Below are 15513 nucleotides of genomic sequence, written 5' to 3' on the forward strand. Positions count from 1 at the left end.
AGTAGTGGTAGTACTACGTAGTGGCAGTAGTAGTAGCAGTAGTAGTAGAAGTAGTAGTAGTGAAAGTAGTAGTAGTCGTGGCAGTAGTCGTAGTAGTAGCCTAGTAGTAGTAACATATTAAATTGTAGCCTACTACACCATACTATTCACAGTACTTATGAGTTGTATTATTATTATTATTATTATTATTATTAGTAGTAGTAGTAGTAGTAGTAGTAGTAGTAGTAGTAGTGAAAGTAGTAGTAGGAGTGGCAGTAGTAGTAGAAGTAGTAGTAGTAGTAGTAGGAGGAGTGGCAGTAGTAGTAGAAGTAGAAGTAGTAGTAGTAGTAACATATTGAATTGTAGCCTGCTACACCATACTCTTCACAGTACTCATGAGTAGTATTTGTTGTAGTGGTGGTATTAGTACTAGTAGTAGTGGTGGTAGTAGTAGTAGTAGTAGTAGTAGTAGTAGCAGCAGTGGTAGTAGCAGTAGTAGTAGGAGTAGTACTAGTTGTAGTGGTGGTGGTGGTGGTGTAGTAGTGGCAGAAGCAGGGGTGTCGCCACACCCTTTTTACCTGGGCATGTGCCCCGGTAAACATGCGCTGTGCCCCCCTGTAAAATTCCAGATGAAATTTCATGAATGAGTCTATTTTTCATCACAGACAGTTTATGATCACATAATAATATCCGTACCCCTGCGTTATGACTGACGCGTCTAGGAGTAGTTGACAGCTCCTGTGACAATGTACATTCATGGTGGTATTACCACGAGGGAACACAATCAAACAGGAAAACTCCCTTATTGTGAAACTGTGAGAGCGTGCGCGTCGCCAGACACTGTGCCCCTGTAAAGCTGCAGGCCTAGCAACGCCCCTGGGTAGAAGTAGTTGTAGTAGTAACATATTTAATTGTAGCCTACTAAACCATACTATTCATAGTACTTATTTCATTATATTTTATATCACTACACAGTACACACACAGACTCCATAACATAAACTTGAAAGCTCCAGAGGAAAATATGGAATGTAGTCATTGAGTTAAGAAGTATATATGTATGTATTACATACTGTGTGTACAATTTATGTTTTGTGCATAACATTTCTATATATTCTTATATGTCATGTTTATAATATATTATTCATACTTTTCCTCATATCTCATATCTATCTATCTGATATAGGCCTATAGGGCTTCCTTACTTGTATTATATCATTTTATAGATTTCCTTTAAATAGTTGGATTTCTATCTCTTTACGTCCAGCCTGATTTTACTACAAAATGGAGTAAAGTGAAAGTATACAGTAGCAGAAAATGGAAACACTCGAGTAAAGTACCAGTACCTAAAAATTCATCCTAAAAGTGCTGTATTTAGGAACAATTTTGAAGTATCAGGTCCACACCAAAACACAATATGCATGTTCGAAAATAAGTTGGTAAATTTACCCAAGTACCTGTACTTCACTTGAGTATTTCAATTTTACTGCTACTGTATTCTCCACTACATTTTGGAGGCAAATATTGTTCTTATTACTCTCTACAATAATTTGATAACTTAGTTACTAGTTACTTTTCTATTTTTTCTTAAAAATGCTGAATATAAGATTGATAGCTGGCCAGGCTGTTATATAAGTGGTCATCCCATAGTAAACAATATGTATATATATGTAAATACAGTATGTGTATAAAACAAGTACATTTAATGTCAGATACATTTCATCACAACCCTTTCACTCAAGTACTATTTGTATGGAGGACTTTCCCTTTCACCAAAGTAATATCTTGAAGACATTTGGGTACTTTATACAACACTAAATATATTACACTCTTCATATTCATATACACACATACATCAAGTACTCATAATATTTAAGTTAATGTACTTAGTTACTGTCTACCACAGCTGTAAAGTGTGAATCTCTCCCCTGCAGATCAATAATGTCTCATCTTATCTACTGTGTATCTCATCAGGTTGTGGGCTACTCAGTGAACGCAGCGTCACGCCCACAAACCCAGTAACAGTTTTAAAAAGCTATCTGTGATATTTGAGGCCCTGTAATAACAGCTGAATAAAAAAAAATACGATGTTGTGGTTTGAAACACAACTGAGAGGCGATGTGTTATACCACCAATACATCACAGCGATGATTCACACTCAGTTTCACTCCGTGTGTGTGTGTGTGTTTGTGTGTGGGAGGAAGGGAGGAGGGCCCCAGACAGACAGCGTGGCTGCAGTGCCGCAGCAAGACAACTTGTTCAGTCGACCAGCCGCTCAGCTGCTACCACAACATCCTCAGGTGGAGCCCTTCTTGACAGGACGTTTTGGACACGTATTCTCCGACTGCACATCTTACGATTCACAACACAAGAGGATTTACTAGTGTCGGTGTGGAGTAACAGCGGCTGTCACGGGTGGCTGGCACAGCGGCTGTCAGACGTCAGATAACAGCCTGCCCGGCACCGGGAGCCACCAGCCGGCCGTAGGGAGCTGGAGGGGTTGGCTAGCTGGAAGGCTAACTGGCATTAGCCTGGTGGAGCCTGTCAGAGCAGCATCCTCAAACACTTCACTGCGCTGACGCTAACTCAAAAGGGTAAGCTACTGTGCTTTAATAGATATATTCGTCCCTTTTAATAGACAAATAGCTTGTTAATGTATTTTCCAACAAGGGGATGACAGGCTCAGCGTTAGCCGTTTAGCTAGTGAATAAGAGAGCTAAGTTAGCTAACGTTAACCATTCCCAAACTGATGGACATGAGTGAGAATAGATGTTTTTATTAAAATAGAGCTGACGTGGTTGGACAAGTTGTTGATTTTTATAATTATTAAGGCTATATATGTCATTACATCGAGAGCTTACAGTGCTGTGTAACTCCTCTCTGAGCTGTCATTCCCAAACACCCAGCGTTAGCTAACCAGCTGCTAGCCAGTGTGAATCAGGCTATAGATGGAGTGAGTGTGATGTTGTTTGTGTTTTTAATTTCCTCTCCTCCCATCACATATTTCCGTGACAGCTTGAAGATGGATTGAAGCATGAAGGGTGGAACCGTCCCATCATCACAATAGGAGGGCTCTCTCTAAGGTATGCTTCACAAATTCCTGTCTCCATCTTTATCTGCTGTTGACTCTCCAGCAAAGACATTTCACACCCAGTGTTGTCTTCTTTCTTGTAACCAACACTTGAAATTGCAAAGCTTATTTAATGGACAACATGCAATTGAAAATCGATCATGTTTACACAAGTGTTTCCTAAAACCACTTTGTTGTGTAATGCAGCACAACTGGCGAAGCCCTCTGTTAACCACTAATACATCATGTGTTAGGGTTTGATCTCGCCAACCTGTCGCCTGTAGCTACACAAGTAGTCGTGCAGTTGTGTTTCAGTATTCAAAGCGAGCTTGTGTCTAGGCCAATGTTTCCCCACTCCCCACATCCTGTGTTGTGAGGAAGCTTCCTCTTTTGTCCTAAAGTGCTTAGCTGCATCCTGATCAGGGTCACAGATCGCAGAGCGGCTCAATGGGCGGTTTGTTCTAACTCAGGGTTCTTCTGTTTTTACTTGTACAGACATAGTGCATATTCAATGCCACCCTTCTTTGTAAGTGAAGTTTGTTGTTTTCCTTTCTTGTTTCTCTCATTTCTGTCCCAGTCATAACTCTAAACTTTAACTGGGTGGAGTTTTCATCAGTTGGAGGATTGTTTTTCAGAGTAAATTCAGAGGGTGTCGTCATCTGTTTTTCTCTCCTTGTACCTTGTGTATCATGTAGCCATCAATCCATTCACCCCCCGGATGCTTAACTTTGTCAGTTTTGGATGCACCCAGGCACTCTACTTCAAAACTTCCCTTACCTGGTGGGTGCTCAATTTGTGGATTCCCCATTGCTCCTATCCTGGTAAGCAGACTAAATCAATGTTTCACTGTAGAGCAGTCAAGAAATAAGCCTATCTAAGAGCTGGCATTTCAGTGGATGAATTTTAAGACCGCCAGCTATGTCAATCTCACCTACTGTATGCTTGTTGCTATTTTAGTGGACATTGTTCCGTCTCTGGCACAGGACAGGGATGTCTCTTTTCTTAATCATGCCTACAAAGCTCTGGTTGGCTTGGTTGCTTTTCCAACCAGCAAACCAATACTTAAAAGGTGTGTCAGGTGGTGTATACGCCAGACGCCCTGCTCAATACAAGCAGTAAAACTAGCGGGTACACCTACCTTGACCACATGGCCCATAAAAAGACAAACAAGTAAAGGGAGATTGATAGGGCAGATAAAAGATGAATGTCATTCAGGCGTACATACATTCATTTTGTGAACAGGCAATTATTTGTCAACTAAGAAAGCTACCACGTTTTTTGCCCTGCAGGCCGACATTGTTGTTTGTTCTGTCAGCTGACACTTACATGGTTGCTGCCGCTGGCGGAAAGATTACACTCCATTTAAACCCTTTTCCGGCTCTTGCCCTTACAAATTCAACGGCGCACTGGCAAACTGAAATGGAGCAGACCAAAGGGGCACACCGCCAGATCCATTTAAATTACTGAAAAAATCTGAGATGTGGGCAGAGATTCAGAGGCGGAAGCATCGTCAAAGCCTTCCAGTTCAGCAGGGCTTCTTTCCACGCTGCTTAACTTGTGTTGTCACAATACTGGAAATTTAAACTTTGATAGAATACTTTAAAAAATATCGATATTTGATATAACATGTTCGAAAAAATTTACACAAAACTGAGGGCATGAAATTTAAGATTTTTATTAAAAGATAAATACAACAAGGCTTGTGTACTGTGTAATAAGCACAACTGCATCTTAGTGTATTCACTTCTAGAGGAGGTGAGGCTATTCTGGCACTACAGGGGTGCAAATATAAAGTCGCTGTTAGGAGAGCAAAGAGACGCACCTCGTATTTGTGTATAGATACTGCAAAAAATGAGTACTGAAACATTTTCAAAAAATAAAAATCAATATATATCAATATATTGATTTTTATTGACAACACTAGTCTCAAGTATTCCATCTGATCTGGTATCCAGAGGCAATGGGTGCCTAAACTCCTGGTAAAGCCTGGGATATGAAAGTAAAATTAGGATTGTAAAATAAGACTGATTTCATTTTGGATTTCAGTTATTATACTGACAGATTTACATATTCTTTACTGCTCTGAAAGTCTGCATTAACTTATTTGATTGCTCTATCAGGTTAATTGAACAGTTAAGATTCTACCTACATGGTCACTATATTTTTACACTATTTTCTAATTATTATTTTTTTCACAGACTAGTTATCCCCCTCTTTTGGAAAAGATTTGTTGGATATTGTCTGAATGCACAAATAGTTCCTTGATCCGTCCGTAAAAATGTGAAAGTTAAAAAGTTAAACTCATCACAGTTTGATGATTGAGTAATCATTGATGGAATCAATACAGTTTTTACTATGTTATCTTCAAATTAGTTTGTCTCATTATGTTAAAATGAGATAACACTAAGTTCATGCCAGTACTGTGTTGTTTTGAAGGAATGTGGTTTGTCTTCAAGATAAGTAGTACTGGCTCTTTTAATGTAGCTCAGATATCTTGTTGTGCTTAAGACGTTAAAACAATATAGTCTAGACGGCTAACACAATCACAACAGAGGAGCTTACAAATTTGCAAGAGCTAATACAATGCAGACAAAATATTCCCTGTACAGTATTAATTGATGCGTTTGATCATAATAATAATTCTTGGATTTCTTCTCATCTTCATTGCATTCCTGAGAAGTGTTTTTGGCCATAAGTTGGCTGAAGGCATCATGTTGTAATTTTCTGAGAGCCCACAGAAACGCATTCTTTCCCATCACTGTGTCACAATCCACAGTTGAGTCACTGTGTTGATTCTGTGTTTGTGAGTGTTGGACCTGAGCAGCCTGTCCAAAATAGTTGTGACAATGAAGTCTCCCCTGACCCTGCTGTTTCCCAGTACTCCATAACAGAGAATTGAATGAGCCAATTTTGACTGGTAAGATCAGATCACAGCTACAGCAACTGCTTTTCCTTTGTGAGAAATAGTTTCCACAAATTGAATTAATGTATCTTTAATAATCAGTCAAGGTTTAGGAAGAAAGCCAGTATCAAGTACAGATACAGTTCTGTGTATATAAAAAATATATTATTCAGTGTTCTCCAGAGCACGATGACATCCTCAAATGTCTTGTTTTGTCCACAACCAAAAGATATCAATTTTAAGTTTGTAGAGAAGTGAAGACACCAGAAAATAGTCACATGTAAGAAGCGTAAATCTGAGAATTTTGGCTCCCTTTTTTCTAAAAAAGTGATTATTGAATATCAGAATAGGTGGCAGTTAATTTAATAGGCCCTAAAGTTCATGCTACTCTTTATGTGCTAAACTGCTGTACTGATATAATATCCATTTAAAAAAATAATGATCTCCAACAAAAAAGGCCTGTTGTACAGAGATGCCAGACTGAATTGCCATGTAGTTCCTCTTTAATTCTTATTTGATTGTTGAAAAACGAATGTGTTGTGATTCAGAGGCCAGAGGTTAAACCAGTCTAGGCCTCTCTACTCTTGACAGCCATGGTTGAATAACTGGCTTTGGTGTGAAAAAGATGCTCTCACTTCCCTATAAGAACAAGAAGATTACTATGCAGTGTTTAGGACTCTCATAGTATTATAGTTGGTATTTGGTGTGGATGTATTGGAGCCAATAATTAGAAATACATCCAATACTGATTCTTGGTGCTACGACATGATTATGTGTATGGGTGGTATGAGGGGCGATAAGGCATTCTTATAGCCCAGATTGAAGAGAATGGGCTGGGAAGACTTGTGATGAAGGTCTTTTCCAGGATTCAATTTCAACATCAGGTCAGTATCAGTTGACCTAGCTGAATTCCCCAAAAGAAAGTGACTTCTTTAGTTGCTGCATTTAGTGTTGAGTGTCGGGCCAAGTACTGTTCAGCCAATTGAAGTCAGTTTCTGATGGCTAAATGGCTCATACACATCTCCCCATATCCGTCAGAAGCAGGGTCTCTCAGTATTGTGCCACATGATGGAGTTGGGTTATCACCAGCAAATGATGAAACGGAAGTTTGACTTACTAATAAATGGATGACGCTCTAAATAGAGATAGTACAGCACTGTTGGGCAGTTGATTGGAACAAGCAACAAGACTTGAATCATTCATAAACATGAGGGAATAATATGTAGTTCATCTTTATAGTTAATCTGAGATTGTTGGACCAGATAGACATTTTATTTACAGGATGAGTTAGAAATTATTTTCTCTCTAGAGACCACTAGGAAACTATTTGTCTGTCTCTACCTTGAGTTAATTGTTCCGTATGATACGAGTGGTAAGATAAAGTATTTAGTTTCTAACACCACAGAGGTGTACAACTTCCTCTTAGGTGTTTCACATTGCCTTCACTTTGGGCACAAGCAGATATGTCTTTGGTTTTGCACACACATAGACACGCATGACACGTTGCTTCTTTTGAGGCCATGCATTATCGGCCTCTGTGATGACCCACTTAATGTGCGACTTAAGTTATGTTTCTGATGAAATATGAGTTAAATCAACATACCAAAAACCTTCTGGTCTGTAAGTGCAGCCTATTGGTAAGATGCTCTGCAAACAGTTACTGTTCTTGTTTTAGTGCTGCTGCTGTGTGGTTGACTGAACATGCTTGTTCTCTTTATCTCAGTGAACACAGCTGAGCCTCACACAGCGAGAAGGCAGTACTTCAGGTCATTTTGAGCTAAAAACCACCAGATTGGTCATTGGGCAGCTTTTTTAAAACAAGTTTTCCAGATATTGAAAGCAGTTTGTTGTTTGGAAAGTCACACGGCACATAAACATTTGGCAGCACTGTGAAGTGGTTTCATGTGCACCCATTGGGTCACCTTGAAAGTGAAGCACATGCACTTTTGTTGAACAGTGTTCATTAGTCACCCTGCTTCTGATTAAGTGACTATAAAAACAGCATTCAGAGTATGAACAGATACATCAGGTAAACTATATTTAACTATATTTAACACACTTTATTTAATAATAACTGCACCTACATGTTTTTATGTATTACCACAAGGGCTTAAGTTGAGCAGGGTTTCAGCCTTTACATAATGAGGGTCTGAACTTGTTTGAAACTGTTGTTATCTTTCAGGTTGTCCTCTGCAGCTGCAACTGTGTGACTGAGCTGGGAGACATAGAGGAAGATGCCTCCCAGGCCGTCCTCAGGGGAGCTATGGGGCATCCACTTGATGCCCCCCAGGTATGACACACTAACTGGATTTTGTGTTTTTTATAGTGTGCACATGCTCTTGGCAACGTTTAGCTTGTTAATCAATGTTATTGGAGATTTAAAAAATGATATTGGTGATATTATTTAGTATTTAGTTATGTTGTTACTGTATTGTTTAATATATACATTCTTATTTAATATGAAGGAAATCTTAACAGTGTTAAATGCTCAGAGGGGATAGTAAGGGAAAAGTAAATAACTCAGTTCGTCATCAACATGCAGGATCCTGGTGGACTGCCTGCTGCCCAATGGGATGATTCTTACCCTCGAGTGTCTCCGTGAGGCCACACTCATCACCATCAAACATGAGCTGTTCAAGGAAGCCAGGAAATATCCCCTCCATCACCTCCTACAGGAGGAGACGTCCTACATCTTTGTCAGTGTCACACAGGTAAGATCTCAGTTTTAATATCTAGCAGGCAGAGATGTTCATCTGAATGACCCCAGACATCTGTTTAATAACGTCTATGAACACAAAAATGTTCTGGAGCCTGTTTTAATAAAAAGAAATAGGGCTCTGAAACTTATCAGATACTGTACTTGAAATAAAGGCAATGTGTTCCTGCTCCCTCAAAAATGACAGGGGAAACCCTGCCTCCAATTTGTTGTGAATGGAAGACTCTAGAATAAGTAGTTCACATCTTGGTTGCCCCTCTATAAAACTGAACATATCATACATTTAGAAAATGCTTCGAAACACACCACGCCTGGCCCTTTTTCAAAACATCCATCCAACCTGCAGGAAGACCTTCAGCTCTTACAGCAATTCACCTTTGGCTGTCATGAAAAAGAAGGTGGAGTAGTTTGAACACTGCCTCTGTTTTTTCCCTGCCTGCAGGAAGCAGAGCGGGAGGAGTTCTATGACGAAACCCGGAGGCTGTGTGACCTCCGACTCTTCCAGCCCTTCCTCAAGGTCATTGAACCAGTTGGCAACAGAGAGGAAAAGATCCTCAACAGAGAGATTGGTGAGAGTTTTTTTCTCATTTTATAGAACTGGTTCTGTTGTAGCCTTGGTCCATTGGTCCAAAAATATGTTTTCTTGTTCAGTTAAAAAGAACTATATTGTTGTACATTTTAAGCAAATTGTTAATGTTTAATTTCTGTAAATAACAACCTGTTTAGCTGAGGCAAGCTTTATTGCTCAGAACAATATCTGCAACTGAGATGGGAATGAAAAAGCTTACCTGAGCTATGTCATTAGGCCAATTTTGAGAATTTTGATGTATTAAACCTACTTAAATTTATTCTTGATCGTTGTTTTGTTATGTTGTTTTGGAACTACAGTAGGTATAGGGAGAAAACGTTATTTTTCTGTCTTTAAATGGACGAATCTAGACAAAACTGCCTTAAAAGACCAAAAAATAAAAGACAGAACCTTACTGTCTCTGCTTTCTATTCTTCCAGGTTTTGCCATTGGTATGCCTGTGTGTGAATTTGACCTTGTGAAGGACCCAGAGGTTCAGGACTTTAGGAGAAACATCCTGAATGTTTGTAAAGACTCTGTGGAGCTGAGAGATGCCAGCGGGCCCCACAGTAGAGCACTGTATGTTTACCCACCCAACGTAGAATCCACACAAGAACTTCCCAAACACATCTATAGCAAACTGGACAAAGGTAAGCAACAGCTTTAGTCTGCTTTCTGTTCAGTATCATGGGAGAAGAGAAAAACAAGTGTCTAAATCTAATCTTTGGAAAAAGAAAATGTGTCTTTTTTCTTTTCTGGTTGTTTTCAAGCCTCTGAGTATCATTTTTGGAGAAAATAAAACACAAACAAAGCACTTAAAGACAACAAGAGGCCAACAGGGAACAAGCAGTGAACATTTTAGCCACACATCAATACTTAATCGTTGCTGGTCAGCCTCCACAATGGATAGGAACTACGATAATGAGCGCAGCAATCGATGAATTGATTGAAGTGCTGTTAGTGAGATGCTATTGTTTTAAAACAATACTTAGAAAGGAAGCACAGTACTCAATATATAAAACCCTCAGACCTCAGAATAATTATAGGTGGGTTATTGTTTCCTGGTTGCTGCTCAAGGTAAAATTAGATATATTGATTCTTTCTTCTCAGCCTCTGTTTTAATCTGTTTTTCTGTCCATCTCTTTTTGTAGGTCAGATTATTGTTGTGATTTGGGTGATTGTTTCTCCAAACAACGACAAACAAAAGTATACTTTGAAGATCAACCACGACTGTGTGCCTGAGCAGGTGGGCTGAAAATGCACTAAAGTAAAAAGACAGTGAATCAGTCATGAGCCACAACTGTATATCACCGTCAGTTTTAAACTCAACATGAGGAAATTGAAGGGTGTCACTACAGGCCATACCATAGTCTAATGTAGGCTGTCTGCTGGTGTCTCGTCCTAAAGGTGATAGCAGAGGCCATTCGTAAGAAGACACGCAGCATGCTGCTGTCCCCAGAGCAGCTTAAGATGTGTGTTCAGGAGTATCAGGGTAAATACATCCTCAAAGTTTGTGGCTGTGACGAGTACCTGCTGGAAAAGTACCCCATCAGCCAGTACAAGGTAAGAGACGCAAGAAGCAATCTGTTTAGGACATTCCCAGGTCATGAAATAGTAAAATAAGTGAAAATTAAGATCTTAAAAGTCCAGTATTTAGTGGCATCTCGTGGGGTGCCCAATCAAACCGGACCACACTGATTTGCTTTTCTATTATTAGTTAAACCGTGCCGAGCCACGCCCGAGATGAACCCTCTCCAGAGTGGGGCCAAAGCACACCCAGCCTGACTCCAGGCGGGCTGCTGTGACGTCTGGCCGTGGCCAACCAGTGACGACCTCCTTCTCCCCCTCAAACAAGCGTGTGTTACAATTGTGAGACTGATGTTTGTGCGGGAGACTGAAGAGGAAGCCGTTTTGTGTGTTTAGCTCTCAGTACTATTGTAGCTTCTTACTGTACCTCTGTGGTTATACGTTTAGTTTCTTTCCTATCATAACCAGCTGTTTCAGAAGTTGTATTAAGTTACTGCTGGTGAAAAACAAAAATTTCCTGATTTTGCGACTTCATATTAAAAGCTTTTAAATAACTAAATAATGGGAGACTTTTACTGTAGGGAATAAAATGTGTTTATCTCTGTATTAGAAGGTTTTTGTTAGCAGCCATTCTTCGATAATACGACAGGGAGGAAAAGGCTTAACAGCTGCTCTTGACCACTATCGAAGACAAGTGTGCCACTCAAGCGGGTAGCTTTGTTGTGATGGAAATACAAATCCCTGCAATACTGGGTTGACGTCCTGAGGAAGTGGAAAAAGACCCACTCAGTCTGTAAAATTAAAAGGCTTATTCTTAAGTGACGAAAATACAACAATTCTTAGATTTAGCTGATTATACACTAATGAAACCAATCATGAATATTATTATCCATTTCTGCCAGCGGATCCCCCTAAATCGTACACAATCGACCGATAAATTTTGTTCAAAGGTATGAAAGATAATATCTACAGGTGGTGAATATTTTCCTCATGATTTTAGTGATTTATTCCAAACATTCGACTTAATGAATGTGTCTAAATGTGTTTATTGGCTCAGAGATAATGAAACATGAAAAGTTACTACAACCCATTTTTTTTTTTTTTTGCAACATTTCAGATAATCTGCTGAATTGGGCTCAGGTCTGCTCCAGGCCTTTTGGATAAATCTGTGCCAGGAGCTAGTTAGCTAATGCCTGATCCATTTCAGATCCTTTATTTGTTGAAACATTGTGAATATGTCAACACAACATTCATTTTCATTACTTCCAACACTGGAACCATTTCCCCACGTGCAGTGATCTGAGAAGTGTCGTGTGCTAGATCCAAGTAGAAGATGCACAAAGTGTCACTGTTTGCTCTACAGTCACTCCACAGCTGCTGGAAGATGACCAGTTGGCATCATTAATTACTCTCATGCACGGTGTAACTCTAGCAGCTCTGAGAACTTTCAGTCTAACCGTCCTCCTCTGTGTCATTCCCTCTCTCTGTCTCTCTCTCCTCTAGTATATCCGTAGTTGCATCATGCTGGGCAGGATGCCTAACCTGATGCTAATGGCGAAGGACAGCCTGTACACCCAGTTGCCTACAGATAATTTTGTCATGCCGTCATACTCTCGACGCATCTCCACGGCAACATCCTATATGAATGGCGAGGCAGCTGCCAAGTCGCTGTGGACCATCAACGGAACTCTGCGAATACGAATCCTTTGTGCCACCTATGTTAACGTCAACATACGGGACATAGACAAGGTGGGGATGCAAAGTCCTATAGGAGTATACTAGTGTCAGATACTTGCCAGCAATGTAAGAATAGATTAGAGTAATCTATTCTTACATTGATGGTAGGAGAAGACTAGAATTGGTCAAATTGAGAGGAATAATCATTTAGTAAATGATGTAAATAGTGTTATGTGTGTTTTTTGCATATTCTTAATAAAAATGTATTCATCAGATGTAATTAAGATTTGCACTGCAGCCATATTTGTTGTCTGTTTTTTCAGTTTTGCACAGACTCCTATCTTCGAACTCTCCCACTTCCTGTGGAAACAAACACTCAAAGACCTTTACCAAGAGAAAGCAGCTCTGGTGGCTCATGTTTGTGTGCTGTCATGAATCATTTGTTTAAATGAAACCAGTCTTGACAAAACTGCCTGACTGCATGCCACTGAAGTGTAATGATCATTTAATATGACAGCTGTTACATGCTGTTAATCCTGTACATCTGAGATAACTTGTCCAACAGGACAGTCTCTTAACAATGTTGACGTGAAGATATATCACATTTGCACTCTGCTTCTCTTGTCCACTTACAGATATATGTGAGAACAGGCATCTACCACGGAGGTGAACAGATGTGTGACAATGTCAACACACAGAGAGTACCCTGCTCTAACCCCAGGTAACTGTGCACCTGTCATTACAATAACTTGTAATTTATTACAGCAGTCCTTAATTGCAGCAACCTTTTTTGAAATAATACCTAGTTAGTTAATTAAACGATCAGTCAATCGAAAGACAACTACTTTGATGATTGATTAATGTCATTTTTTATATAAAAATGTCAAACATTTGCTGGTTCCAGCTTCTTAAATGTAAGGGTTTTCTGCTTTTCTTGTCTTTTATGGTAGTAAATGACGAGTCTTTGGGTTTTAGACTGTCGGTTGGAGAAAAGGAGCAGTTTGAAGACTTCACTTTGTGCTCTTGTGATGAGCATTTTTCACATTTGTCACTTTTTGACATTATATTGACCAAACGATAAATCTTAAAATAATAATTTTAATCATTCATTAATCAATAATGAAAGTTATTTTTGAAGAGCTTTTCTTAATAGTTAATGTGAAAGCAAGTAATTATACAATGAAAAGTAAAAACAGAAAAAGTCAGAATAAATTAGATTAAATTTAATGCAATGAATCAATAATGGAAAAACTACTACTTGAATTCGCTTTCTCCTTATTTATCTGAATAGTACTGAAATAGACTATTTAGACTGCTAATTAACTTTAAGCTGTCTAAGGCAGGAGCGGGTAAAGTTAACAGTTTAGCGTTGGCTAGTAACACTAAACTGCTGTATTACGTTACTGTTGAACCTAAGCCTTGTTCCACTCTTATACCTGTGGTGGGGTAGAAGGAATACTGTCTATACTATATAGTACATGCCTTGTAGAACAATCTTTTTATAATGGTAATTCTGGCATTTATGTATATTTGGCTCTGTCCGTCTTTAATTTTGTTACTGAAAGTGTTGTTTCTGAGAATTCAGTTTTCCTGTACTGGAAGCACTCCCCAATTATCTCCATTTCTCTTTCATTCTCTATCTCCAGGTGGAATGAGTGGCTCACCTATGATATGTACATCCCAGACATACCCCGGGCTGCCAGACTCTGCCTCTCCATCTGCTCTGTCAAGGGCAGGAAGGGAGCCAAGGAGGTAGGAAAGAAAGCAGACTTTGCAGTGCAAATTAAGTTGACAAGAAGTTGGACATGCCAAAACAGGAGGTGTCTCACTAGGAATTTAGATATCACTGTTCCATTTTTGTTTTTAGCAGTTAGAAATAGGGATTTTTCAGAAAACTAAGTTTAAACTTAGACTGGTCGTTTCAAAATTGAGCACAGTTTAAACTATAAGTTTAAATATTGTCTGAAAAAGTACTGCGTATGAGACCCATTTGAAACCCTGAAGCACATTCTTCAACAACCGAATCATGTTTTAAATGCTGTGGGACTTTGAGCCGTGCATTATGAACACTGCAAAATATCCTACAAAACACGAGAACGACAGGAGAAGCGGTGGCTGGGTGGCTGCATAACATCTTCAATGCAACAGTTAACTGGTGTTGTTAACATTAGTAACGGATGCTTGTCTTCGGTGCAAATTTTGTCAATATGTTATTTAAATGTGTAATTCTGGTGCTGAATAGCAAGGTAGCGATGTGTAATTGTTAACTGATGGTGCACATCCTGAGTTAGAAATTATGGAAAAGTAAAATACTTTGTCCTACAGTTTAACTGAAAATGCAACAGTTGTGATAGAATACGAACAAACAGATAACACGAAACAAAAAACAAGGACAAGCTCATGTTAGGCAAAGGAATAAAGGTTAGCCTAAGTGATCATACGAAGCAGTATAGCTACAGTTGTCACAATCTAAAGATAGCAGAGAGCAGATGGCCTTCATGTGTCTAAATCTTTAACATGGCATGTTTACCTATCCTGGAGGGACTTATATAGTGTAGGTACCTTTTCTCTGTCTGTGTGTCTGTTAGCATGTGCTGGTATTGGCACATGAACCTACCCTACTCGATGTGTCAGTCTGTCTGCGTATATGTGTCCAAGGTGAATGGGAGCCGTGGTATCGTCTTTGGTTCTGTTTAATTACTAATCAGCCATGGGCACTGTGGTGGCAGAAAACATCAACAGAAACATAATCGGCAGAGGAGACTTTTCCATTCATGTTAGACTATGTTTCGCTTCACTGCAAGGCACACTAATGGCACGTTGTGTAAGGGGCTAATTGTTCTCTTTCAAACTCATATCAAAGTATTTGAACAGAAACATTTAATACTCTGATAATGCAAATTCAAAATTAGGGCTGTAAAGTTAGAGTATGACTGTCCGTACATTTGACTTATGTTTAGACACCATGTGTTGTAAAACTGTCTGTTTTTTTGTGCATTGGCTCTGAAACTTGTAACAGACACCCACACTGATTGATTTTTCTTTCATCGCTCTGTGGTGGAAGGCAAGACGAGA

General features: G+C 39.3%; 1 protein-coding gene across 2 annotated transcripts in view; it reads left to right on the plus strand.

The window, feature by feature from the left end:
* The first annotated feature begins 2204 nt into the window (after positions 1–2204).
* The window catches only part of pik3ca (phosphatidylinositol-4,5-bisphosphate 3-kinase, catalytic subunit alpha), a 29371-nt gene continuing 16062 nt past the window's right edge, over positions 2205–15513 (plus strand). The window contains exons 1-11 of one of the 2 annotated variants that reach the window (XM_084355240.1): positions 2205–2572; positions 2994–3061; positions 8133–8240; positions 8493–8661; positions 9109–9235; positions 9675–9884; positions 10386–10480; positions 10642–10797; positions 12265–12510; positions 13074–13159; positions 14085–14190. In XM_084355240.1, coding sequence (XP_084211366.1) covers positions 8185–8240; positions 8493–8661; positions 9109–9235; positions 9675–9884; positions 10386–10480; positions 10642–10797; positions 12265–12510; positions 13074–13159; positions 14085–14190 — 1251 coding nt within the window. In that variant the 5' untranslated portion in view covers positions 2205–2572; positions 2994–3061; positions 8133–8184. Of the gene's footprint in view, positions 2573–2993; positions 3062–3814; positions 3870–8132; positions 8241–8492; positions 8662–9108; positions 9236–9674; positions 9885–10385; positions 10481–10641; positions 10798–12264; positions 12511–13073; positions 13160–14084; positions 14191–15513 lie in introns of those variants that run through there. The other variant, XM_084355241.1, reaches the window with a different exon arrangement.

This window comes from Pagrus pagrus (genome assembly GCF_965226575.1).
Source record: "Pagrus pagrus genome assembly, chromosome: 6".
Lineage (NCBI taxonomy): Eukaryota > Metazoa > Chordata > Actinopteri > Spariformes > Sparidae > Pagrus > Pagrus pagrus.